Source organism: Anabrus simplex, chromosome 13, assembly GCF_040414725.1.
Source record: "Anabrus simplex isolate iqAnaSimp1 chromosome 13, ASM4041472v1, whole genome shotgun sequence".
NCBI lineage: Eukaryota > Metazoa > Arthropoda > Insecta > Orthoptera > Tettigoniidae > Anabrus > Anabrus simplex.
The window spans coordinates 35,813,489-35,841,226 of NC_090277.1; the positions used below are offsets into that span (position 1 = coordinate 35,813,489).

At 37.3% G+C, this 27,738-nt stretch overlaps 1 protein-coding gene across 1 annotated transcript in view; it reads left to right on the forward strand.

Moving 5' to 3' along the window:
- LOC137502868 (uncharacterized) overlaps positions 1-27,268 on the forward strand; it is a 38,101-nt gene extending 10,833 nt beyond the window's left edge. Inside the window, exons 3-4 of the mRNA XM_068230026.1 lie at positions 6,880-6,975; positions 27,119-27,268. Of these exons, the coding sequence (XP_068086127.1) occupies positions 6,880-6,975; positions 27,119-27,268 (246 nt within the window). The remainder of the gene's footprint in view (positions 1-6,879; positions 6,976-27,118) is intronic.
- The last annotated feature ends 470 nt before the right edge of the window (positions 27,269-27,738 follow it).

Below are 27,738 nucleotides of genomic sequence, written 5' to 3' on the forward strand. Positions count from 1 at the left end.
AAGATGGCAAGTGCAAATACTTAGGTGTGAGATTTGAAAGTAATTTGCACTGGAAGGGTCATGTTGATGACATTGTTGGGAAAGCATACAGATCGTTACATGTCATAATGAGGCTACTTAAAGGATGCAACAAAGAATTAAAAGAAAAAAGTTACTTAAGTATGGTTCGTCCATTATTGGAATATGCAAACAGTGTTTGGGATCCTCACCAAGAATACCTAATAAAAGAACTAGATGGTGTGCAGAGGAAAGCAGCAAGGTTTGTAACAGGGGATTTCAGGAGAAAGAGTAGTGTATCAGAAATGTTAAAGGAACTTGGTTGGGAAACTTTAAGTAAGAGAAGGGAGAAAACTAGACTTATCTATATATATAAAATAACTTGTCCTGACTGACTGACTGACTGACTGACTGATTCATCATCGCAGAGCCAAAACTACTGGACGTAAAGAAATGAAATTTTGGGGATATATTCATATTAAGATTGAGGTGCTCGCTAAGAGAGGATTTTTGGATATTCCTTCGCTAAGGGGGTGAAAAGAGGGGTGAAATTTTAAAATGAGTGTGTCTATATCTCAAAAATTTAAAAGTTTACAGATGTAAAAATTGGTATTTAGAATCTTCTTTAAAAATAAGGAAACACGTATTTTTTTGTTTTCATAAAATCCCAATAGGAGGGGTGAAAAGGGGTGAAAATGGGGAAAATGGGTTGAATGCCCTTAATCAGGATACCAGTACTTATATCTCAGAAACTGAAGATATTACAGACCTGAACATTGGTACTTTTGATCTCTTTTAAAAATAAGGAAACACGTATTTTTTTGTTTTTGCAAAATCCAATTAATGGGAGGGTGAAAAGGGGGTGAATTTTTAAAATGAGTGAAACTATATCTCCAAACTTTTAAAGTTTGCAGATGTAAAAATTGGTATTTAGAATCTTCATTAAACATAAAGAAACAAGTATTTTTTTGTTTTCGGAAAATCGCAATAGGAGGGGTGAAAAGGGGTGAAGAAGGGGTTGTATGCCTTTGATGAGGCTACTTATATTTCAGAAACTGAAGATATTACAAACCTGAGAATTGGTGTTTAGGATCTCCTTTAAAAATAAAGAAACACGTATTTTTTTGTTTTTGGAAAATCCAGTTAATTGGGGGTGAAAAGGGGGTGACTTTTTAAAATGAGTGTATCTATATCTCAAAACTGTTACAATTTATAGATGTAAAAATTGGTATTTAGAATCTCCTTTAAAAATAAAGAAACACGTATTCTTTTGTTTTCGGAAAATCCCAATAGGAAGGGTGTAAAAGGGTGAATAATGGGTTGAATGCCTTTCATGAGGCTACTTATATTTCAGAACCTGAAGATATTACAGACCTAAAAAATTGGTATTTGGGATCTACTTTAAATATAAAGAAACACGTATTTTTTCGTTTTTGGAAAATCCAAATATTGAGGGGTGAAAAGGGGGGTGAATTTTTAAAAATGAATGTGTCTACATCTTAAAACTTTAAAATTTACAGATGTAAAAATTGGTAGTTAGAATCTCCTCTAAAAATAAAGGAACACGTATTTTTTTGTTTCCTGCAAATCCCAATAGGAGGGGTGTAAAAGGGTGAAAAATGGGTTGAATGCCTTTAATGAGGAGACATATATCTCAGAAACGGAAGATATTACAGAACTGAAAATTTGTATATGGGATCTCCTTTAAAAATAAAGAAACACGTATTTTTTAGTTTTTGGAAAATCCTATTAATGGCGGTTAAACATAAGTGACAAATTGGGGTGAATTTTTTGAAAGATTATCATGGAAACGTAAAACGTTACAGACGTAAAAAGTGGGTGTTTGGAATCTCCTGTAAATGTAAAGAAACATAGGTGATTTGTTTTTGGAAACTCCATTTAAGGGGAACCCAAAAAGGGTGAAATTTTAAAATGAGAATTTTTACAGTATATCTAAAAAAACTTAACATGTTACAGAAGTGAAAAATGGTATTTTTATCTCTATTTAACCTAAAGAAACGTGTATTTTTAATTTTCGGAAATACCACTTGGGTGGAGGGGGGATGAAAGTGACTGAACATGGTGTTGAATTCTTTTAATTAGGCTACTGATATCTTAAAAATGAAGATGTTACAGACGTAAAATTTGATATTTGCAATCTGCTTTAAAAGTAAAGAAACACGTATTCTCGGAAAATCCAATGAAGTGGGGGGAGGGGGGTGAAAGAATTGAAAAATTAATTGACTTTAATTGTATGAGAATATATACATCTAATAAAAACTAAAGTTGTTACAGACGTGAAAATTCGTATTTTGATCTCCTTTAAAAACGAAGAAAAACGCGTTTTGGGGGGAAACCATCTTGGGGGGCGGGAGTGTAAAGGAGTTGAATTCCTTTCATGAGGACACATAAATCAAAAAGTGAAGAAGTTAGAGTCGTGATAATTGGTATTTAGAAGATCCTTCAGTATTAAAGAAACAAGTATTTTTTGCGGGAAAGTTCACTTAGGGGGGGGGGGGAGTAGTTTGAAATGAAGTGACAAAAGTAAATTATGTTTATGGGGATACTTATATCTCAAAACTGAATGTAATAGACGTGAACATTGGTGTTTGGAATCTCCCTTAAACATAAAGAAACACGCGTTCTTTTAATTTGGGGGGGGGGGGGGGGGTTGGCAGTAAAAACTAACGGCGGTGGGGTGTAAAAGGAGGTGAGACCAATTGATTTTACTGTTCTTAATGTACTTATAAGGATCCTCCGTTGCTCAGGCGGCAGCGCGCCGGCCTCTCACAGCTGGGTTCCGTGGTTCAAATCCCGGTCACTCCATGTGACATTCGTGCTGGACAAAACGGAGGCGGGACAGGTTTTTCTCCGGATACTCCGGTTTTCCCTGTCATCATTCATCCCAGCAACACATAATAGTAATAATAATAATAATAATAAGAAGAAGAATAACATTAATAATAATAATAATAATAATAATATTGTTCCGGACCGTCGTCAAATGTGCGGACCGCGCTGGAAACAGCTCCTGGACGGGTAATGACTAAGAATGCAGTCCGACCGCGGGTTCAGTGCCGCCAAGGCACCCAATATGACACCACGCCGGATCTCCTGAAGGATTTTATCCAGATTAAAAATGATTATAGGAAAATACGGTCTGGCAAAGATTTACGGACCCAACTGACCGGGATGAATACTTGAGCCTAGCCCGGGAAGTACGAAATCGATTGCTGGAAAGGAAGATTGAAAAATGCGAGGAAACGTGGCGTAATCTAATAGAAAACGAGTCAGATCGGGAATATTGGTGGATTCTCGCTGAAAACGTGTCAGATCGCGAATTTCGGCGGATTATATATCTAAAACAATAAGCATTCAATTACAAATTTCAGTATAATACCGTAGCGAAGCACGGGTACCTTGCTAGTAGGATTATATAGAGCCTATACAGGAGAAGAAGCATGGAGAGATATCCGTGAGAGGCTTCAGTTGGAAAATAATTATATTGGTAGAACTGACCACAAGTACAAAATTAGAAGGAATTTTAGCAGAAGCGATTGGGGTAAATTTTCATTCATTGGGAACGGCGTGAAGGAGTGGAACAGTTTACCAGGGGTAGTGTTTGATCCTTTTCCAAAATCTGTACAGATATTCAAGAAGAGAATAAACAACAACAGAGAAAATAAATGAAATGTTAGAGAGCATTCGACCAGTGCAGGATATTGTAAATAAAAAAATGTGTGTGATTAAATTAATACCATCCCCTGGTCTATGGAGTTTGGACAGCCCAATTAGGGGACTGCCTGTAGGGGTGAAGTACAGTGGAGACTTCGAGGGCCCTGGGACTGCTACGGTAGCTGTGAAGGCCCTTCAGGAACTCTGAAAAGTGGTGGCAAAAGGGGCTCTGGTTAAGACGCAGCAGGTCGTTATGCTACTTAGGTTCCAAAATGGGTAAAATATAAATATGTAAATAAATTCAATGTTAATTTTAATCTTATACCAGTTGTATATTATTATAAGTAATTTCACATACTGTATAAGAGTTGAGTATGTTTGTAAGATATTATAAGTAGAATTTTGTAAACAATATAAATTTATTAAGGATGATGTGTGTGTTTAATAGAACAAATTATTAGCGTGAATTGTATAATATTGTATTCTAGGAAAATTTTCTTTGTCTCTTATTAATTTAAAAGTTAGTGCTTGATAATAATGTATTTTAGTGTACCATTTGCCACCGAGGTAGACACCTCATTTGCAAAAAAAGAGATTTTGATTTGATTTGATTTTGATGTCATATAACATTTATTACTGGACCCAGCAATGTTCATCTTCACAGTTATGTTAATAGTAGACAGTATGATTGGTTATATAAATTCTAATCTAGTAGCATAAGTATGAAAATACGTGAACATCATATGAACTTACCTGTGTAATCGTAAATGTTTTATCAACTCAGTTATAAAGTTTTAGTGTGGACTGCAAGTACGCAGTGAACATTCTAAATCCAAGAACATTGTATTTTTACCAATATATATTATCCACGTGTAGAATAGTGGAATTTAAGTCTCAAATTCAGGTCATTTAACTCGAGGATTGTTTTAAAGTCATGAGGAGGAATTTGTAAATTGACACTACAACACTTTTATTCATATCATGCGACACACTTTACTGAATTAGGTGATGTTTTAGTTATATGTCACGTTAACATTAGAATATACGACGAGCTGAAGGTAATAAGACAAAATAAAGTATTGATTAGGTTATATTTGTGAATCCCATCTTTAGCGCCATTCATTAGCATTCTCCTTAGAAACTTAACCACCAATGCAGATACGGTTTGCTCAAGCATGTCGAAACCAGTGGATCGATTCCACTTCTAAATTGGAGTATTTTAGGTCGTCAAGTATGAATGTCTTTTCGGTATTTGCATCCTGCATTTCTTGAGCATTTGTGCTCTCAGAATTTTCAAAACTATTGAAAGCATAAACTTCAGAATTCCGAATTCTGTAGCTATTTCAGTTTTTGTTTTGTTATCTTGTACCTTCTCACTCATTGTCGTGGAAGAATATTGACGCTAAGCCATGTTGCACCACAAGAACAAGCAGGTATACTCTAAACTAATGTACCATAAGTAACAATAAGTTAAAATACATTATAAATAAAATATAACTCTGAACTAAAGAACTGTACAATAATACTGACATAAAAAAGGAATAACTGAAGAATACTAAAAAAAGTACAATTTTGCTTGAACTCAGCAACTCTGAAGCACGCTGTGGACACATAGTTAAAGTGCAGAAAGCTACATGTTCCAGAAAGTACATTATATTGTGAAGCAGAGGAATTTAGAAAATACATTTCCCTTTAAAATACTATTTTTGAAAATGAGACAATTTTCAATTAAGTGTCTTGAATTTTTGTGATGTGGACAACATTGTTCTTCAAATTAAAAATTATTCTATTTCAAATTAAGCAACTTATATAACATTAGGCAGCATTTATTATTAACTGATTTTTGAATTATCGAGGTTTTGGTGTGTTGTAATACCCTAATTTGAAAGTCGGTTGGAAATGCACTCAGCCTATGTGAGAGCAATTCAGGGCTATCTGACACAAAGGTAGGGGCTCTTATTTGAAAAGTAAAGTTAACTGGACAGGAGGCTCAAATAGAATTATACCATATTTTGCAGGCCTCGGGCTGAACAGCGCTTGCTTCTTAGGCAAATGCCTGTCATTGTTGGACCATGTAATTTTTTCGTTTGGTTAAAATTTCTGGTAGTAAGATTTCAGTCACTGTTTCTAACTATTAAGGTTGTTTGGTGTATGGATTACACTGGGAGCGAGTGAGTTGGTAACATGGATTGGATCACATAGCTGTCTGGCTCTAAACCCTTCTGTTGGCAGCCTTGAAGTTGCTTTCCTGTCGTTTCCCACTTCTGTACCTTATTAAGGCTACAGTTGCTTCTTTCCATTCCCAGCCCTTTTGTATTCCATCATTGCCATAAGTTGTGTCCATGTTGGTGTGATATAAAAAATAGTAAAAGCTTAGCTGGGCTGAGTGGCTCACACGGTTGAGGTGCTGGCCTTCTGACCTCACCTTGGCAGTTTCAATCCTGGCTCAGTCCTGTGGTTTTTGAAGGTGCTCAGATTTGTCAGCCTCAGGTTGGTTGATTTACTGGCATGTAAAAATCTCTAGCAGAACTAAATTCTGGCACCTCAGCATCTCCGTAAACCATGAAAGTAGTTAGCGGGATGTAAAGCCAATAACAATATTAAATAGTAAAATAAAATTTGTGATGTTCGCAAACTAATATATAATAACACTGCCTGGCCAGAAAAGGGAAGTAATGGGATATGAATTCTCTCTTAAATTCCTAATGTGTCTTCTTGTTGACACACAGGCTGTCTATAGCAGTTGAATATAGATCTGTTTAGGATCCAACTAGTCTTATATCTGGTGACTTAACATACAACAGGTGAGATAAAAGTGGTATCCTTCATGCTGAGTTGTACTTACTGATGTAAAAAATAATGATTGACGGTTTGAATTTTAAAGAATTATTTTTAGTTCAATGGAATTATCGTTATTTCTGTACTATTTTCTGATCTTATAGTTATATTTTAAAGGCTTGTATGTGTTACGTGATTAGTCCACATTAATGCATATCCCGGAACATTCAAGTAGGGTACTTTTCTTCCAAACTGCACCCTTTGGTTTAAAGGATCCTGTACATGTAGGACTTTTCCCTATATAATAAAGAAAGTCTGAAATTCACTCAGTTACTCACAGATAATGAATTATCATGTTCATTTGTTGGTGACTATATTTGCAGATGTATGCAAAACTCGTGCCTAATATATATATATTTTTTTCCACAGGAAAATGTTGAACTTTTATCAGAAGTGAAATCTCTGAAACAAGAAATCAAATCAGAGTTAACAGAGACAGGTTCTACACAGGGAAATGCATTTGAGGTAACGTATATCACTTGATAAGCCATTGTCTGATAAAGGATATACTGGGGAAAATGCTGAACAGATTTCAGTAGCGACCCTTCACGGGTGAACTACACATGAGACGAAATGAGGAATTCCTGGTTTACACTTTTGTATGGGTCCTGTCCAATTGCCATCCTTTGTGTGTTAATGGAGTGATATCACTGTTTCCTCTTTGATCGTCGGAACATTGACTATTGTTTAAGTGTGACCCCATATGGGAAGCGCGTGTTCGAGTACAGTTCATTATGACCAATATGACTCCATTCGGAGTTGAGTGATTTGACCAAATATAGACAAGTTAACCTAACGTATCATAAATTTACCCTTGTTTCAGCAATCACTTGATTGGTTAAACCTGTGAACATTATGGCACAAGAGAACACTCGGCGCTGTTAGCTCACGGTACTAGATGGTACTCCTAGGAAGTTTGGTCTGGCACTCAACATGCTAAAAAGTTTAAGCCACCCGTTTGAACACTGAAACACTAATCCCATCTTTACTGCCTATTCATTTGCCTTCCCCTTGATAACCTCGCCATCACTGGGGATATTATTCGCTGGGACGGGTCTAAACCAATCGACCAATTAAACTTCTAAATTGGAACATTTGAGCTCCTCAAATGCGTTTTGTCTTGCGGTATTTGCACTCTCAATTTTTTGAGTGTCTGTGCTCTCAGGATTTTCAAGGATATTGAAAGTGTGGGCACGGAATTTCCAAATTCTTTAGCTATTTCAGTTTTTGTTCTTTATCCTTTGTCATTTAACTTTTACCTTTTCGCTCAGTGTTTTGGAAGAATATTGATACTAAATCATGCACCACAAATACGAACATGTTTACCTTAAACTATAATGCCATAAGTAACCACAAACTAAATTACAGTGTAAATAAAATATAATAATTATGAACTGCATAACTATACACAAATATTTAAGTAAATATTAATAACTGCAGGGATAAAGAAACTACTCTCATTTGAACTTAGCAACTCTGGAGCAGTTTATGATCACACCAAATTGAAAGGGCAGAAAGCTTCAATTTCCAGAAGATTTATTGTATTGTGTAGCTGATAAATTTAGAAATTAAATTACGATGTAAAATACTATTTAAAAAATTGGACAATTTTTAAGTAAAAATCTGAATTTCAGTAATATAGATAACAAGTTAACCTGACATCATAAATTTATCCTCTTTTCAGCCATCACTTGAAACGTTAAGCCTGTGAACATGATGGCACCAAGTAACACTCGGCGCTGTTAGCTCATGGTACTAGACGGCAATCCTATCAATTTTGGTTTGGTACTTAACATTGTTCATTGGTTTACAATTTATTGTGTTTCACATTAGACAATTTAAATAAAATGTTAAATGGTACATTGGGTTTTGGAGAATGAGAGATCTTCGAATTAATAGGGATTTTGTGTTAACTGATTTTGAATTATCAATTTTCTACTGTATTCTATTACCCAAATCTGAGAGCTAGTTTGAGAATAACTGAGCCTATGTGAGAATATTTCACGGCTATCTGACATGAATAAGGGGCAGTATAAAAAGCAAATTATATCAGGCAGGAGTGTGAAATAGCAACATCTCATATTCAGCAGGCCTCAGGCTGAACAGCAGTTGCTTCTTAGGCAAAGGCCTGTCGTTGGTGGACCATGTAAATTTTTCATTTGGTGAAAATTTATGGTAGGAAGATTTTGGTCACTGTTTTTAACTATTAAGGTTGTTTGGTGTATGGATTTCACTGGGAGCAAGTGAGTTGACAACATAGTTTGTATCACATAGCTGTCTGGTTTTAAACCCTTCTGTTAGTAGCCCTGAACTTGCTTTTCTGCACTTAATTAAGGCTACAATTCCTTTTGCCTTAATTAAGATTCAGTCCCAGCATTTGTCCGGTGTGAATGTGGGAAATCACTGAAAACCATCTGCCGACAGTGGCGTTCGAACCCACTATCTCCCGAATACTGGATACTAGCTGCACTAGAGCGACTGCAGGTATCGAGCTCAGTAATATCATTTGTGATCTTCACAAACTGATGTGCAAGCTTTGGATAATTATGCACTTTAAAATGCTAAAATATGCCTGCAGATATACACTAAAAGTGTAAAAATATGCACTAAATATTGTGAAATATGCATGAAAACAAACATATATCGATATATATAAAATAAGAGTTTTCTCTGTACATGGCTCAGAATTATGAAAAGGATGGTATTTCTGTATCAGTCATGTCCACAGTAACAAGGAAATGCGCTTTTTAATAACCGTAATTTTTGTCTGTCTGTCTGTATGTATGTATGTACACCCATCACAAGAAAACAGATGAATAGAATTTTAAAAAATCGGTACGCGAAGTCGGGGAGTAAGTCTAGACTATAAATAATGTTATTCATGCTGAGTGAAATGGTAGTTTAGGGGAAGGCCTATAATTTAATTCTCAAATATTTATGTTATTAATGGTCACATCTTAACAACATTCGGTAGGCGAAGTTGGGGAGTAACTTTCTATAATCTAGGCCATAAATAATTGTATTCACACTGAGAAAAGTGGTAGTTTATGGGTAGGCCAAAAATTTTATTCTCAAAATTTCATGTTGTTAGTGGTCATATCAATATAAATATTACATAACTTTTTAAATACTACATAACTAAAGTTATACAGTATTAAATTTCTGATCATTTATGTCTTAGACATTGTTACTGTACTGGCTACTATCACAGAGATATTCATTAACACATTCACGCCCATCATCTGAGCTGGCTATTTAAAGGGCTGGCCCAGCTATCCCAGCTGTTAGTGGCAGAGCAAACAACAACGAATTCTTTTCACAATAAGTTTTAAACCAAACAAGATATGGAAACTAAATTTCCCACATAACTTCATGAAGTCCTCTAGTACCTTTGTAGGGTGTGGTAGGTAATGTCACACTTTCCACAAAAATAGCGTGTTTCACTAATAATTTTATTTTTTGAAGCACACTTTGCACCATTCTGAGGGGAACGTGACTATTTGTTGGTGGAAACTTCAAGAGAATATGCTCTTTTCTCTTCCCATCTAACCTAATGGTGGATCCTTGGCCAGTGCCGTTTTTGGCGGAAAAATCGCAGGACGTTGACTTGGAGCTGTGATGTCGGAGAAAGGTGACTGTACTTGTATATCGGGTTCACTTCCCCCCTCCCCCCATTTGAGTATTGCCTGGTGTTCCTTTAGATCTTTTAGTACACCCCTATTTGACCGTTTTGTTCCACATACGGCAGTGTTCTGTTCCTGTAATTGTTTCACGAGTCCAATGCTATTGTAATAATTGTCCGTATTGACTGTATACCCCTGGCCAAGGTAACTTTCAAGCAGCTGAAAACTGTGCTTTGTAAATTCACACTACTTGCATCATTTATATTGTTCCTACACACCATGGTTACACTTCAGAACGTGATTATACACACGCTTGTGCAATCACAAATCAACTATGCAGCAAGTTGGGCCAGTGCTAGGCTACCTTCCGAAACAAAAAAGAAAGTGCATTAGGAGGGAAAATCGCCGTGGCCATGTGGTTTCTGGTGAGTAGAAGCATTCAGAAGGGTATTAGCTTCATCTCTCTTGCACATATTTGTGACTGAAATAGACCCCAGCTGCCTAGGAACGGCTCCAGTTCAAGGTTGCACTTATCAGGGCTAACTCGGATACGGTCCACAGCATGGTCACGCGCTATAGGCAATAACTCCGATACGGGCGTGAATGTGTTAATTTGGATTTTTGTTAATTTTCATTTTTGTTACTAAGACCATATCAGTGCTGAGTTATGAGAAAATGGGTAAACAGAATTTAATTAAAATTGGTATGTAAAGTCGGAGAATGAGGAACTACAGTCTACGCTATAAATAATTTTATAAGATGCTCTAATACTGCAGAGTCAAAAGAAAAAGAAATGTGAAATCCTACAATATAGAAAGCTAATAAAATTGATCAACAATAACATTACATTGACCATTGCACACTGACCTGGTGTAGGACATCTGGAATGGGTCCCAGTTCAAGGTTACAAGTGAAGACCTCAACGGCATGTACAGTGGAGAAGGTGGACTTCTTTACTATGGAGATGGCAGAAGAGGCAAACCTGTAGCGTCTGTACTCCAGAGGGTCAGCTACGAAAGGCATCTATCTCCATGTTAGGGGCGGCCTAATTTTGAACCTGGGAGTAGGTATAAAATGGCTTCAGGTGTGGCGAGCCCATCATAACAATAGACTGTATGGACAAAACGGATATGGTGCCTCAGAAAATTTTAGGGCGTCCCCTGCTAAATGTGATATACAGCTTTTGAGTGCTGGGGGAACTGTGAGAAATGGGTAACCTGCTCCAAACTACATCAAGATTGCAACAGCGATATGATGGTGATGAGACTCCTGTTTGAAAATGGCATGAAAGATCTATTTCAGTTGTATGCTCCACAAATGGGTTGCATAGATGAACATCTAGAGGACATTTTAGAGGAAGTGGAGAGACAGATAGAAGATAAGGAAGTGCTATTGATGGGATAGGCCTATCTAAATGCACAAGTTGGAATGGAAAGACAAGGAAAGGAAGATGTGGGGCCCTTGGATATGGAAAGGTAAATCCAGAAGTCGAGTTGTTGGTGGATTTTTGCATGGGGAATCAAATTATTGTGGAAACACCTGGTTTAGGAAGAACAGTCAGAAGATTACAAGGTATGGTTGGGGAGACAGACAAACAAAGACCGTGATTGATTATATAATCATAGAGAAATAACACAAGAGGAACCTTTTAGGTGTTATAGCCATGCCTGAAGAAGCCTTTGGTGGAGATCATAGAGTTTTGATAGGAAAATTGAAAGTGGGAAAGCTTGAAAAAACTCCAATAAGAAGAGAGAAAAGAATTAAAGTATGGGTGTTGAAGGAGAAAAGCATACAAGAAGAATTTCAAAGGGAAATAATACCCAGGATGAAAATGGGGAATGTTGAAGATGAATGGAAAAGATTTAGGGAACCACTGGTTGGTTGTGCAGAAAAGGTATTTGGTAGAACATCAGGAAATGTGAAGGACAAAGAGACATACTGGTGGAATGATAGGGTAAAGATTAAAGTGAAGGAAAAGAAAATGGCATGGAAAACATCTAAGACTGAAGAAAGTAGAAGAAAATATGTGAAGGCAAAGAATTTGACCACAAAAAAAAATAGTGGAGGAAGGAAATAGGATTATTCACACAGAAATTGAGTAATGATATACAGGGTAGCAAGAAATTACTGTATGGTATCTTAAGAAACAAAGAAAGAGATCAAGTAAACACCAGATTTGTGAAGGATGAAGGTGGCATAATATTAACAAAGCCAGAAGAAATAAGAAATAGATGGGGAGATTATTTTCAGAAGTTGCTGAACATAAGAACTGATGACAATCATTCAATGGATGACCAGGAAAGGCAATTAGTTGATGAAGAAATGGATAAAGAAATTAGAATGAACAAAATTGAAATGGCAGTAAGAAAGGTGAAGAATGGAAAAACTGCTCGAATAGATGATATTTCAGTGTAGATGATGAAGGCAGATGGAGCTGTAGGTCTACAGTGGACATATCAAGTTCTCAGGATTGTCTGGGAGAATAAGGAGGTCTCTGAGGATTTTCAAAAAGGAATAATCATCCCAATTTTCAAGAAAGGTAATAAGAAAGTATTGAAGAACTACAGGGGAATTACTCTAATATCCCATGTTGCTAAGATAATGGAAAGGATACTGGAAAGTAGGATTAGGTTGAGGGTTGGGAATCAGACATAGAAAAATGAGCTTGCTTTCAGAAGTGGAAGGTCAACAATAGAGCCCATTTTCTTTATGTGAACTAATGCAAAAGCAGTAGGAGTACGGGAATGATATGGTGATGACATTCATTGATATTGAAAAGGAATAGGACAGTGTCCCTAGGACTAGAGTTTGGGACAGTCTGCTGCAAAAAGGAATTGCACAGGGTTTAATGAAACTGATCATGGCAATGTACAAGGAATATTGTAGTTGCATGCAAACACAACATAGCAGGACAAATTGGTTCAAAATAACTAGCAGGCTGAGACAGGGAAGTGTTCTATCGCCAATCCTGTTTACAATAGTGATGGACAACATCATGAGAACAGCAAAAGCAATATATGGAGGAAGATAAGTGAACATCATGTTATTTGCAGATGATATTGCGATTTGGGAAGAAGTGGACAAGAAGGTTTAAGAAGAGTTGGATGTGGTGAGTAGGAAGATCGAAGAATGTGGATTGAAAATAAGTGTAGAGAAGAGAAAAACTCTTGTTATGACTAGAGGGGAGAAAGAAGGGAAAGGTCAGATTAGATGTGCAGGCAAGCCCCTGGAAGTAGTGGAGATGTTCAAATACCTGGGGAGTGAATTAGTGGAGAATGCTCGACTGGATACTGAGATAAGTAAGAGGATTCAAGCTGAGAGCTGTTTCTATCATACTGTAAAAAACATGTTATGGGACAAAGATTTGCCTATGAAAGCAAAGGAAAATATGTAAAAGGTGTATTATGTACCCATAACAACTTACGGAGCAGAAACTTGGAAAATGACAAAGAGGGATGAGAGTCGATTACAGGCAGCCAAAATGAAGTTCTTGAGGAGTACGATACAGAAGAGTGGAAAAGACAAAGTGAGGAATAAGAAAATTCGGGAAGAAATTAGAGTGGAAAAAATCAATTATGGAATAGAGAAGAGCCGACTAAGATGTTTTGGACACTTAAAGCAAATAAGTCACGAAAGAAAGCCAAAAAAAAAAAAGGTGATGGAAAAGCAAATGCAAGGCAGGAGAGGCCATGGACGACCACGATTGAGATGGAAGGAAAAATCCAATGCAGTATTAGAGAATGAAACCTGAACTGGGACACAGTGTTGGAGGACCAGTGGTGGAAAGACCGAAGAAATTGGAGAGGAACCATATTTGCCCCTAGCTGGCTGCAGTTGGATAAAGGGAAATGATGATGATGATGATGACCATTGTTTGTTGTGATGTGCTTTGTGTCTTCTGTTTCTAGTCGTCTCCGATAGATAGGATTACTGCTGGATACTGAGTATTTTTCTTAATTTGCCATATGTCGCACCAACACAGATAGGTCTTACGATGACAGTGAAATAGGAAGGGTCTAGGATTGTGAAGGAAGCGGCCTTGGCCTTAATTTAGGTACAACCAAAGCATATGCCTGGTGTGTAAATGGAAAGCCACGGAATACCATCTTCAGGGCTGCCGACAGTGGAGTTCGAATCCACTCTTTCCCAGATGCAAGCTCACAGCTGCGTGCCCCTAACCACATGGCCAACTCGCCTGAACATACCAAGTGTAACAGCCTGCCCGAATATTGGCCACAAGTAACTGGGAGTTAGATAAATTTCTTCTATTGCATGCCATTCCTCCTGTTCATACATTTTCTGATACTACTGGTACGTCACACACTGGTTCTTCAAAGCTTTCAAGCTATTTAATCCATACTCTGAGGCACTGATCGGAATGAGCGGAGTGTATATTTAACAGAATAAAGACAAAGCAGTGTTCACGGCTGTCTGCGGTCTGGTCATTCCAGATCTGGAACTTTGGACTGTTAGATTGGCACCATAGTACTGTTCGTTAAAGGTGAGAAAATGTGCGGTTCTTCATTTGATGAAGTATTTTGTATGATAACTTTGCATACCTGCCAAGTATTCCAGTTTTTCCATTAAATGTACGGATTTTGAGTGTGCTTTGCGGTTGTACGGATAAACACTGTTATTATACGAATTTTGAATATTCGCGCTTAGTTTCGCTTTCTGCAGTCAAATCAGATTTGTTTGACTTTCGATAGTAACTGGCAATACGAGATGCAGTGTTTGAAATTCAACCTGCAAATGTATCGATAATCACATTATCGATTATCACCATGCTTTTATAACCTGTTCTATCTCAACTGCTACTTCATTCACTGATATGTTCCCTAACAAGTAGCGGGCTGCTATTTTGAAGAATCGAAATTTGTGAAGAGTAGCAGGCTATGAATTTATATAAAACTACTTTAGTAACTGTGTCCCACTTCGTAGCAGTTAGGCTTTGTTTGTGTGCGTGTGTAACATTGGCAGTAGTTCTGAAATTCATGGAAATGTGTGACAAAGTTTTTAATTGATTTAGTAATGTTTGTAAGGAACTAAGAAACGATATTATCAGTCTTTCGGGAGGCATATTTGGCCTAATTTCCTTGTTTTATTCGATCACGGAAAGTGTTCCTAGTGTTAAGTGAAAACAGATCAGCGCTCATCAGGATGTAACTTTGTGTAAGTATTTAATTTCAGGGGTGATCATAACATGTGCAATAAAACCTTGATGCATCATTTTTCATGGGGTAGGGGGGAAATGACGACAGATGTGGGAAAACTATAATTGCAGGCAACATAAAAAACAGGGGAAAAGCAAAATAATAAAATACGGGTACTGTATTGAGACATTTTTCATTATGTAAATATTATTATTATTATTATTATTATTATTATTATTATTATTATTATTATTATTATTATTATTATTATTATTATTATTATTATTATAAAAACAACAACAATAATGGCGCGTGGCCTCCAGAGCCAGGTGCAGATCTTTTGAGTTGTTGCGTTATAGGTGATCTACGCGCATATAAAAATGTGGCCTTACCTAAGATGAATTCTAATATTTAATTAAGCAAACAGACAGCCCCTGAACCATTGGAATTAACCAAGGAAAGTTTAAATCCTCGACCCAGTCGAGACCCCTTGAACCAAAGGCCAACACATGCTAACCATTTAGCTCATACATACTATACATACCGGTATCAAAATATTGCAACCATGATATAGGCCTACGAGATGAAAATAAAAAGCGTGACTTTTATGCCATTTCGTTTCACATTTCTTTACACATTTTGTAATAATTGAAAAACGTTAAGTTCAGTTCTCTTATTGTAAATTAAAGGATATACGTGGATATTACGGTGATAGTCTGTATTTAGGAAAAGATTCTAATGACCCTTTGCAAATGACAGGTTAGATACTCAACATGGCGTGTCTCTCGCAGCTCAGCTCAGACGATGTCACAGAGGTTAGAAATTCAACGCGGTGTATTTCGAACAATGTCACAGCGGCTTGTGTGATGCTGCCAACTTAGGAACTAGTTACAAGACTAGAGTATGGGAAAGGATTATTGGTCTGGCTTGGTTAGGTCCAGCTTTTCAAGACTGTTGGGCAGAGGGCAACAAAGCGGTCAACAGACATCCAGAATTCCACACACTCCACAAGGTATGACGCGATTAATCACCGTGTGACTGAAACATATCTGGTGCACTGCGCAATTTTCCCTTCTTTTCAACGAAGTTGGCAGCACTAGCTAGCCTATACCAACACAGAAAATGGTATATACAATATTAAATAGAAGGAAGGATCCATCTTTCAATATTCTGTTATTAAGTTGAACCAAATAGAAGTTACAACCTGTTCATTTGGGACCAGTTTCAACACATTTGAAGTGTCATCATCAGCCAATTAGCAAAGCAGTGCAAAAATTAAGTCATAAAGATCTAAAAACATATATCACAATGATCACAGACAAAAATGGTGACAAATTCAAGTTTTACACTCTCTACATTTTAATTCTTGTAAACAGGAATACTTCTAGGGGTCAGTTAGTGGGCTGAGGAGAAGCGTTGGCACCAGGAGGCTCGTAGTGAGGTTGCACGTGAATGACCTGCGTGCAGCACTCCAGCCTACAAGATCCTTGTTCGAGACTACCAACTCTGAATCGCTCGTACATTCCCGCAACAGGTTGCTGCTATTATATGCTAAGAGTATTCAGCAGTCCTCTAAATTGAAAAAACTTTTGCATATATTTTTCTTATGTATGATCGATCAATGCGGGAAATTGTGACCGAGGACAATCATTTTTGGTGATTGATGTGATAAAACAATAGTTTGAGAAAAGATAGATGCAGGGAAATTTAACATTGGTTTAATGGAATATTTTTTGGACTGAATGATGAATAGAGGAAAACGACAGTTCTATGAACGATGCTTCAAGGTTCTATTGTATTTGACTTGTATTAGTATTGTTTATAATCTCCTTTTCCATTATGTCTCAAGACTGTTACGCATGCGCGTGTTGTTAAAAAAATTTCCACTCAAGGATCTTCCGGATTTCTCTTTTTGAAAGTTGGCAGGTATGACATTGCTTTTAATCACTACTTTCCTACTGACATTTTTGTAATGACGTATGTTGACTTCAGTTAGGAAATCCACAAAGTCAGTCTTTCTGAAAATCCCACAGCGAAGCAGGGGTACATCAGCTATTCTGATATAAATTAGTGGATGATATTATAAGTAGAGCCTGGATATTTTAAAAATGCATATGTGCATATCCAAATGCATATTTTGAATGTTTGTGTATATTTTGCACGTTAGTGCATATACAGATATATTTTTCTCTTATGTATGATCGATTAAGATTTCTGAATGAAATGAAATATCTAATGAACTCTATATGTTGTACATCCCTTGGCAGGTATATGGGTAATGACCTATTTCACAACAGCTATTTCCTTCTTTTTGACACTGCTTTCTCCTCACAGTAGCCTCCCAAGATTTGCTCAAACAAGTGTGTACCTCTGTTAACTTGCTGTTCGTCTATTGGAGTGTTTTGCCAGAATAAACTGTAAAATTGTCTAAAGATAAGAGCTCTCGGTCTTTTCTAATTAAACAGTGGATATCAGGCAATAGTGACCATACAAGTTACAGTGATGTAGTGTATCGTCAAGTGTGTGACAAGAGTGTAAAATGCAATAAAAATCTCAAATTGGACAGCATGCGAAAACAACACATTTCAGATTAAAAGAACAGAGTAAGAATGTGCAACAGCTACTTTCAACCAATGTAAAAACACTGTGTGAATTTAGTACATTTTCCGTTGATATTTTTAAAGCAATTGTATGCAGTAACACTCTTCTACATAAATTGAATAATCCACTTCTGCGCTCGTTTCTTGAAATCAAAGCATACCAGATGAACCTACCCTTAGGAAGAACTATTTTTCTACTTTTACTGCATGCTTCTGTTGGTGAATAGATACGATCATGATGTAGGAGGATATTGGTGGATGAAACAACCAGTTTGTGTGGTTAATGCATTGCAAACTTCACAGTGGGTAAATAATGTCCGCAAGAACCCAGCAAACCTCATTTACTTTCGTACAAAGTGTTAGAAAAAGCCAACCACGCTACAGTTGCAAGATTTGTTTATGATTCCCTGTGACTTCTGTGGCCTAGTGAATCGGAGAGTGATTGTTACAAAGTGCGCCTTTTAGTCACAGATGAAGCTTTGTATATGTTGAAAGCTGGTCAGCCTCTTCAAGTATTTCTCCAAATATCATCCATGTCACATGTCACATGGATTGCATTGTATTGCAGAAGAAGTACGTACCCTCTTTCTATCTGTCAACAAAGTAATTTCAAGTGGGAAATGACTGTTGCTAAGAGCGCCGGCTCGTGTTGGCTCGTGTACAGTTGTACAACACTCATCTCTCTCAGGTTTCTCTTCCACCGGAACCTGTTCTCACAGAATGGGGAACTTGGTTATCCATAGTATCGTTCTACCAGGAGAACTTTAATCAAGCGAAAGATCTAGTTAAAGGTATTGATGATATATTGCGTGTGTTCATGAAGCAAAGTGCGCATTTCAATCTGAAACTGTATATAAATATGTCAGTTTCATCCATGTGAATTATTCGTCAATTCTGAAGGTGATTAAGGGCCTAGAAACTCGTTGTGCACTCCTACACAGATCCCTCCTGTTAACTCAAAACACCATCAGTTATTTAAATGGTATCCATGTGACACTGGAGAAAAAGTTAAGAAAGGAAACTCAGTGCGGAGTTGGACACAAGCACAGGACTGAAATAGATTCAATCCATAAGCAACTACATTAGTGGAATCAGGCAGTCTTTGCCATAAGAAAGTTCTGAGCAGTCAGTGCCAGTATACAAGTTTTGCCCAGTTACGTCCGTCGACATAGAACGATCATTTTCAGCATATAAATTAATTATGTCCGACAACAGAAAGTCATTTATCCCTGAGAACATTGAAAAACTGTTGAAAACATACTGTCATGCATAATTTTTCAAAGAATGAAACATGTTTGTCAATTTAACACTGAGTTAAAATTAAATAATGCGTTTCATAAGTGTATTTTATTTCATTTCTAGTGCATTTTTTGTGTGCATATTTTCAACATTTTTAGTACATATGTGTATGCATATATTTGGAATTTGTAGTGCATATGAATCTGGGCCCTAATTATAAGAAATGAATGTTACTCTTTAAACATTGCCAAAATGGAAAAGAATTGCAAAATTGACCACAATAAAATGCTTCAGTTTTTTAATGAAATTCAAATGTCTTGATTACACTTAATTACTGTGTGATGTAGTAGGTTCTCAAATGCAGTTTTGTGCCTATTGTCACTTAAAATGTCTTTGTACTCCAAAAACGCCCTCTCCACATCACATGCCAGAACTGGAGCATACTCCAACTTGACGAAATCAGAGATTTCTAGTATCAATGCACTGTCAAGTTTGCCTTTGCCTTAGCTGGCACCAGTAATGATTTTAAGTTTGAGGAGACTGGGGTATTTTAGCACTGCACTTTGCTATTTTTCCAAGGAAACTTGATTAGTTTGGTCCACTACAGATTCTTTGACGTCTTCAAAATTTCTAATACTACTGTGTAAAGGCAGTCCTTTATCTTGCAATTTCTTGATGTCTGATGGTATGCAGTGCAGACTGGAATGAATAAATGTAAGTTGCTCATAAACGCCATCTTTGCTCAAATCTTCCCAAACTTCCATAATAGAAGCAGCTTCTTCAGAATCAAGGTCTATACATACCTTTAGTACTACCCCAAAGTAATTGGCATAATAAACAGCAACTTCGAGCCATATTCCCCATCTTGTATGAAGAGGTAAAGGAGGGAGCAGCACATCATTAACTGCATTGGAGCCTTCAGGAACACACTTTTTACTGTGGAGGTCAATGTGTTTACTTCAGGAAAGGAAGCCCGGACTGCCTCAGTGACTTGATGAAGTCCATGTGCTATGCATGTGACGTGTATCAACTTGGAATATAACATCCTATTACCTCCTATGGCTTCACATGTGTAGGATGCAGAATCAGTGCAGGCCATGAGAACATGATTGTAAAGAGTGCCTGATGACCAGAAACATGAAAGAGGATCTTTGAAAAATGCAGCAATATAGAGTGATTTGTCTTGGGTAACACAGCCATATCTAGTAGACGTAGACCTAATTTGTCTCGTATCTTCTTTCTCTCCTAAAATTGCAAATACGAAGTTAGTTATATACATTTGATCCACATCCGTTGTTTTGTCTATTGAGACCCAAATATATTTTCCATCAGCTTTTTCCCTTAGATTACCTGAAATTACTTTATAAATCCTACATTTTTTATTCTTCCTAATTGTTGATTTATCTGGGACAGGTTGTTTGTATACCCCTGCAGAAAGTGAACTAAGATCTTATTGTTTAGCTTAGCCATGTTTCTGATCATCCGGCATTCTTTACAATCATGTTCTCATGGTCTGCACTGATTCAGCACCCTACACATGTAAAGCCATGGGAGGTAATAGGATGTTATATCCCAAGTTGATACTCGTCGCATGCGTAGCACATGGACTTCATCAAGTCACTGAGGCAGTCTGGGCTTCCTTTGCTGTGACACATGCTTTACACTGATCTTCATTGAATTTACTTCATGTTGCTCCAGGTTTAACTAAAGCAGTGGTTACAAGAGGCTTGTGTGTTTGTTTCGAGTTTATCTCTTTCAGAACACTTCCGCCAATTGAAAAGTCTTGAAACTCTCATACATACACTTTGAATACTTCACTAACAGTTTTCTTCTCCTTATGCAAGAATACAGCTATTTAATGTACAAGGGGTGTACTATAGTGTTTTACACATGATTTATTGTACGTCCGAGTATGATTCACATATCTCTTTTCAAGGAGGTGACGTATAACTAGTGTTTTGTTCCACTGTTTGGTAGCAGTGCATGCACAGGTGCCAACGAATGCAGTTGTCATAGCCATTTCATAACAACACTGTCAGAATAGGAGCAGACAACATGGAAAGCAACCGTCAGGGACAGCACTATATGATTTCGTTCCTATGGAAAGAAGGCGTGGCCATGGCAGAAATTCATCGGCGCTTTGTGGCAGTCTGTGGAGAACATGTGTTATAACGGAAAACAGTTTACAACAGGGTGGAATGTCGGAAAACAGGGCGCACATCCGTGGATAAGGGAACCAGTTCTGGATGGAATATGACAGTGTCAACACCAGCCAACATTGCCAGGGTCGAATAAGCCATCCAAGGAAACAAATGCATCACATTTATGGAAATGGAGGCAACTACGGGAATTGGCCGAAACAACCTGAAGCGGATCGTGCGCGGCCACTTACAGTTGGGGAAGGTGTTGTCCACAAGGGTGCCTAGACTTATGTCTGCAGACGAAAAGCGGAGGTGTGTGGATGTGTGCAGGGAACTTTTGCATTGCCATGATCAAGATCCAGCCAACTTCATGGCTAGGCTTGTGACTGGTGATGAGACATGACTCCATCACCATGAGCCACAAACAAAACAACAATCAATGCAGTGGAAGCATAAGGGCAGTCCATCTCCAAAGACATGTCAATCAGTGCCTCAGTTCACAAGCAAATGATGACAGTGTTCTGGAATACAAAGGGCATCATCCTCATTGACTGACCGGAATTCGGGGCCACAATTAATAGTGCAGCATATGTGGCAACCCTTAAGACTTACGTCGTGCCATTCAAACTAAGCAGCCGGAAAAATGGGCTAAAGATGTGTTTCTGCAACATGACAATGCCCGACCCCACACTAGCCGAGAGACCTCTGCTGCCATTGATCAAATGGGATTCACAGTGCTGCCAAACCCACTATACTCTCCCGACTTGGCACCAAGTGATTAGCACCTGTTCAAGAACATGAAGAAACCTCTGCATGGTCGCCGTTTTGTGGATTATGCAGAACTGGACACGACTGTCAAGGCATGGGTATGCAGCACTCTGAAAGAAAGGCTTCAGGAACGTATGCAAAGACTGGCACATCAATGGCAAAAGTGCATACAATTACGAGATTATTTTGTGAAGATGGACATAACAAGTGATGTGTAATATAGTTCATTTGTGTAGAAAAATATAAAGGGTAAAACATTATAGTACGCTCTTCATACTATGAACCACAACCTGCTTCAACTCAATCAAAGAAAGGTTGACAAGAACTAATTGTGCATGGAAGGTAACTATTTATGAATTGAGGGAAAGACATCCCTGCTGAAAGCTTATTCCAAGAAGAATCAGTACCCACATGATTGCATTGCAGGTAGACAAAGCCATGGCCAGGTGTGAAGCTGCTGACCTGTCATATAGCCTAACTGATATAACCAGCACAGCTTAACGTTTCAGTTAAGTCAAAAGTATCTCTAATTTTCCAATAGTGTCCTGCAGAAGCTGATGACTATATGCAAGAAAAAAATACATTTGAAATATTCCCTAACAGGATTAAAACCTCAAAATATCCACTGTTAAAATAAAAACAGCTCCAAATATGCAATTGCATGCCCAATATGCATAATTATCCAAAGCCTGCTAATGTGTATTAACACTGCCTGGCCAGAAAAGGAAAATAGTGGGATACAAACTCTCTCTTAAATTCATTATTGTGTCTCTGTGGTGACACATAGGCTGTCTATGGGAGTAGATTCTAGTTCTGTTGAGGTGAGGTAAAAGAGATATCTTTCATGCTGAGCTGTACTTGCTGATGTAAAGGAAGGGTTGATGGCTTGAATCTTTAAGAATTATTTTATTTAAATGAATGGAACAATTATCACTACTTTTGTAATTTGTTCTGATGTTAGGGTTATCTTTTAAGTAACTTTATGTGTTACATAATTACTCTAAATTTCAAGGTATACCTGAGCATTCAAATAATATGTTTACCTTCTGAACAGCACCCTTTGGTTTTAAAGATCCTGTACTTGTACAAATTTTTCCTGTATAATAATGTTAATCTGAAATTAACTCAATTATCATGTTCATGCTGGTGGCGAATTGCAGATGTATGTGAAGAGCAGTCCTGATATAATTCTTGTCCACAGAAAATTGTTGAACATTTATCAGAAATGTTACCTCTGAAACAAGGAACCAAATCAGAGTTAATAGAGCCAGGTTTAATACAGGAATACCCAATTGAGGTAATTTACATAATTTGACAAACCATTGTCTGATAATGGAAATAGTGAGAAAAGGGCTGAACAGGTTTCAGTAGGTGACCTTTCATTTCATTGCATGTGATTTGGAGATCCTATATAAAATTTCACATGTATAAGATTTTCTTACATAATTTTAATACTTAAATCGAGTGGTTCTGAGATCTTGCAAAAGATATCATGGCAGAATGTATAGTTCCTACGATCTTAACTTTATATCATGCTTCTAATACTGTTGTCTGTGTAAATATCTTCATACACAGAATTTTGATGAACAGGTAGCAGTGGGCACACTCTTTAGAGGCAGCCCTGCCCAGGGAGTCGACTCCCTGTCTATGTGAGTCCCAGAATACCCTGACGTAGTGTGTAGTATTTGGTAAGCAGTGTTGCTAACTTATATTTTCAAGATCTGCTATAATACTAAAAATCCGCTAAAATTCCGCTAAGAAATCCGATCTCAAATAATGGGCAATAATAATAATAATCTGAGGAAAATTCTCGGCCCCCGAAAAACAGAAGATGGATATAGACTGAGGTCATGCAGAGTGACAGAAGAGCTTTCCAACATTGCAGCAGACATCCGCGAAAGACGTCTGAAATTTTATGGCCACGTCCGCAGACTGCCGGCAAGTAGACTGACACACAAGGTTCTCACCTACATAGAACAGCTAAGAAATATTCCATGGGTAGTGGAAGTGAAGAAGGATCTGGAAAAAGCCCAGATGAACTCAAATGACACCGCGGACAGAAACGTCTGTAGAAAAGAATTGATGGATGGAAAGTGTAACCAGAGAACGAAGTGAAAAAGAAGACTCGAGCAAAGTGGACAGAAGAACGAAAAAGGATCTACAGAGAAAGGATGAGAGCTGTTTGGCAACTCTGAAAACAGAATCGTTAGAGCTTTGCGTGATCCATTGGCTCCATACGCACGTAATAATAATAATAATAATAATAATAATAATAATAATAATAATAATAATAATAATGTCTGTACTCACTGATGTGTGAGTTCCACTGGGATTAACTCCCTGCTTGCGAGCCGGCGAGCTAAAATTTGTAGGCGTTTTGAGGCCGGGTGCTAACTAGGTGAATCCCCTACCTCAAGGGCCACACACAGAACAGGCCCGTTTATTAGATGGTCTTCGTTCATAACATGAATATAAATGCTACTCTCTTACAGTTTCATTATCTGTCGTCATTCGTCAACTAATAGATAAATAACCTTTCCCCACACATTGCAAATTTAGGATACCACGATCTCACAACATCAAATCAAAATAACATGTTTTCCTCATGTGACTGCTAGCTCCTGACAAGAAATACGGAATAGCTTAGATACAGACTGGAGTACAATTTTTTTAAAAAATTAAAATGAATAAAACGCTAAATTCCGCTATAATAAATCTAGAATTCCGCCAAAAAATTCTCTGTCTGCTAAATGGTATATTTCTCCACTGACAGTCTTCTAATTCCACCAAATTTAGCGGAAAATCCGCTAAGTTGGCAACACTGTTGGTAAGAGTCCCAGCTCAGGTTTAATAGTGAAGACCTCAATGGTATCTTCGTCCGAGGAGATGCACTTAAGAATAGTGGAGATTGCGGACGAGGCTGCCCAGTACTCCGGAATAGAATGAGTACACTATAATTCAGCAGGGTTTGTTATCAGTAAAAGGGCTGCTGCAAGGGTCTCTCTCCCCCATGAAAGGGGCTGGCTGAATAATTGCTGGCAAAAGCTCAGATTTGAGACACACGAACCAGCCTGAATATGTTAACAGCGAAAGAGGATATACAGAGTGGTCCACTTAAAACTTTCAGTTTGGTTCAGTGTTCACATGTTTAATGCTCTGTGTGTTGTTCCTATTTCATGTTGTATACGTGAGCATGTGTATATACTTATTACGTTCATAAACGACAAGAAATCTTATGTGAAGACACATAGGCTCATGCCGGGTGAGCGCTAGCCATATTGACCAATTGTAGCACTTGAATAGCTTTTGCCTGTTTTTGAGGTTCAGATTTTTATCTCAAAAGAATGACGTTGCTTTTGAAAGATCATCAAGTAATCGTATCCGCCATCTGATCTCCTTCTCAGGGTCTGGATTGTCCATTTTGGTGCTCCCAGTGTAAGTGAACTGATTTATTGTAAAAAAATGTCTTTATTTAATGAAATAGAGGCACCGTTGTCCTTGTTTCCACTAAGTACCATAAACTTGGCTGTTATGGTATTGATGTTTGGACCCTGTTTTAATCCACTGATATGAAGTCTACTGGGCAGTCCTTGAAGAAATTCAATACTGGCATATAATTTTGGTGTCATCTGCTTATCTGGTATTGTTAATGATGACTCAATTTACTTTCACACCTAGTTTAGTATTGTGTAAGGCTTCTTTGAATATGTGATCGGGATAGAGGTTGAATCCAAACAGTGAAAGTATGCAACCTTGTCTAACTGCCTCTGCTGGAAATTCTCAATCAGTTTTTCATGTTTGACTCAGCTGAATGCCTTCTCATAGTCAATGAAACATGCAAATTTATCTTTGCATTGTTCCTTGTCTCTTTAAAAGAGGACATTGACACTGAACATTGCCTCTCTTTTCCAAAGCCATTTCTGAACCTTGTTTGGTTTATATGTAAGCACAATTGTCTTCAGCATGTGGCTCATTAGACTTACAAAACAGTAAGACTTACATTTCTTGGGTGTGGTTTCTTATTTGGTATGGAGATATGTGTTGATTGTATCCAGTCACATGGAATTCCCCCAGCACTGTATATAGTGTTGAGGAGCTAGATGATCTGATGATCATTGTCATTTATTTTCAGTTTAAAAACTTCAGCTGAGATCTGATCAGATCCTGCTGTTTTGTTATTAGGAGTTAAAGCTAGAGCATGCAGTAGTTTGTCTTATGTTATATCTGGGCCATCAACAGTACTGAATTTCATACTCTCACTGCTATAATCCCTGAACTGTTGATTTATTAATATCTTCCAATTGTGTGTGATTACCTGCTCATCCAGAATGTGTGTGTTGGAGTTGTCATGAAGAGTTGTTGATTTTGGCTCTTTGCATTATCCATCTATCTCATTAACCTCGTCCTGCAGTTTGAAGTTACCATTTTTTTTTTGACATGTCTTGGTCAGTTCCTAGCATATTTATGCCAGCCATTTTCTTTAGTTTTTTGCTTTTTCTTATAATATCTCTTTGAATCTGCCAATAATTTTGTACATAGCATTTTGTTAGTCTCCTTTGTTTCATAAGCTTTGCTATCTCATCGGTCATCCATTTCTTCCTCTTATGTACCTCTGTTGTCCGTAGATGATTTTCTACAGACACCATAAAGTGTGTTCATCAGTTTTTCCCAGTTATTTTGTTTGTTATCAACATTTGTTAATAAGCCATTCCTGACTTTGCTGTTCAACTCTTCTTCAGTTGATTCTCTCCTAGTATCTTGTAGTTTGGTAGTGACCATTGTGTTAGAAACCTCTTTTGGTTTAACCATTCTTAATTTCAACTCTACATCTGCTACTACTGAGCATGATTGGAGTCAATGTCTGTATTAGGATATGCTGTCACTTATTTGATCATACTCCTAAATGGCATTTCAGTTAGAATTTAGTCTGTCCTGTTCCTTTGATTTTTACATTGAATGATAAATTTATGCCTTAATTGTTCCCACATGAAATTTATTTTTTCAGCAGTTTCTTCTATACATGTTTTCTTCTGCTTCTCTTTACTCTTTTTCCTTAATTTACTATGCCTATTTATTACTTACAGTCTCCTGCAGGAATTAAGGAGGAAATATTCATACAACAACATCCAGTTCAACAACTGGTCCCGTTCATCAAAGAAGAAAACAAGTACGTACACCACAAATCCTACACAGAATGCAAATATATTGTTTTCTTAGTTATGGTCATGCTTTAGAAGTGTTTTCTGTCTTTCAAGTGGTCATTTTCTCATATTTCATTTTTTGAAGGTTATATTTAATCTCTAATATAAAAAACTAGTGGTTAGAATTAAGTGAAATTTTGAGGAACTTCAAGAACATCTTTAATCTCTTTCTGTATATAACTTTATTGAATACCAATCTGCAAGGAATATCTGTAGTTGATCAAGGTACTTCTAAAGTGAGATTATTGTTAATGCTTTTAAGTAACTCTGAAATATTTCTGAATCCTTTCACAGTTACTGCATCACTTGTAATTCCAATTCTATCGCCAGAAATGTCATATGCAGCTATTTGCTCCAAAACATTCTCAATTTACTCAGACATATTATATCCTTTGTACAACCAGTAACACTCAGAGGAAGCCATATTTAAAGATTGTCTACCAAATCTGCAATTTCAAAATTGTTCGGTTTTAGAATACGTGGAAAGGAATATCATTATTTCA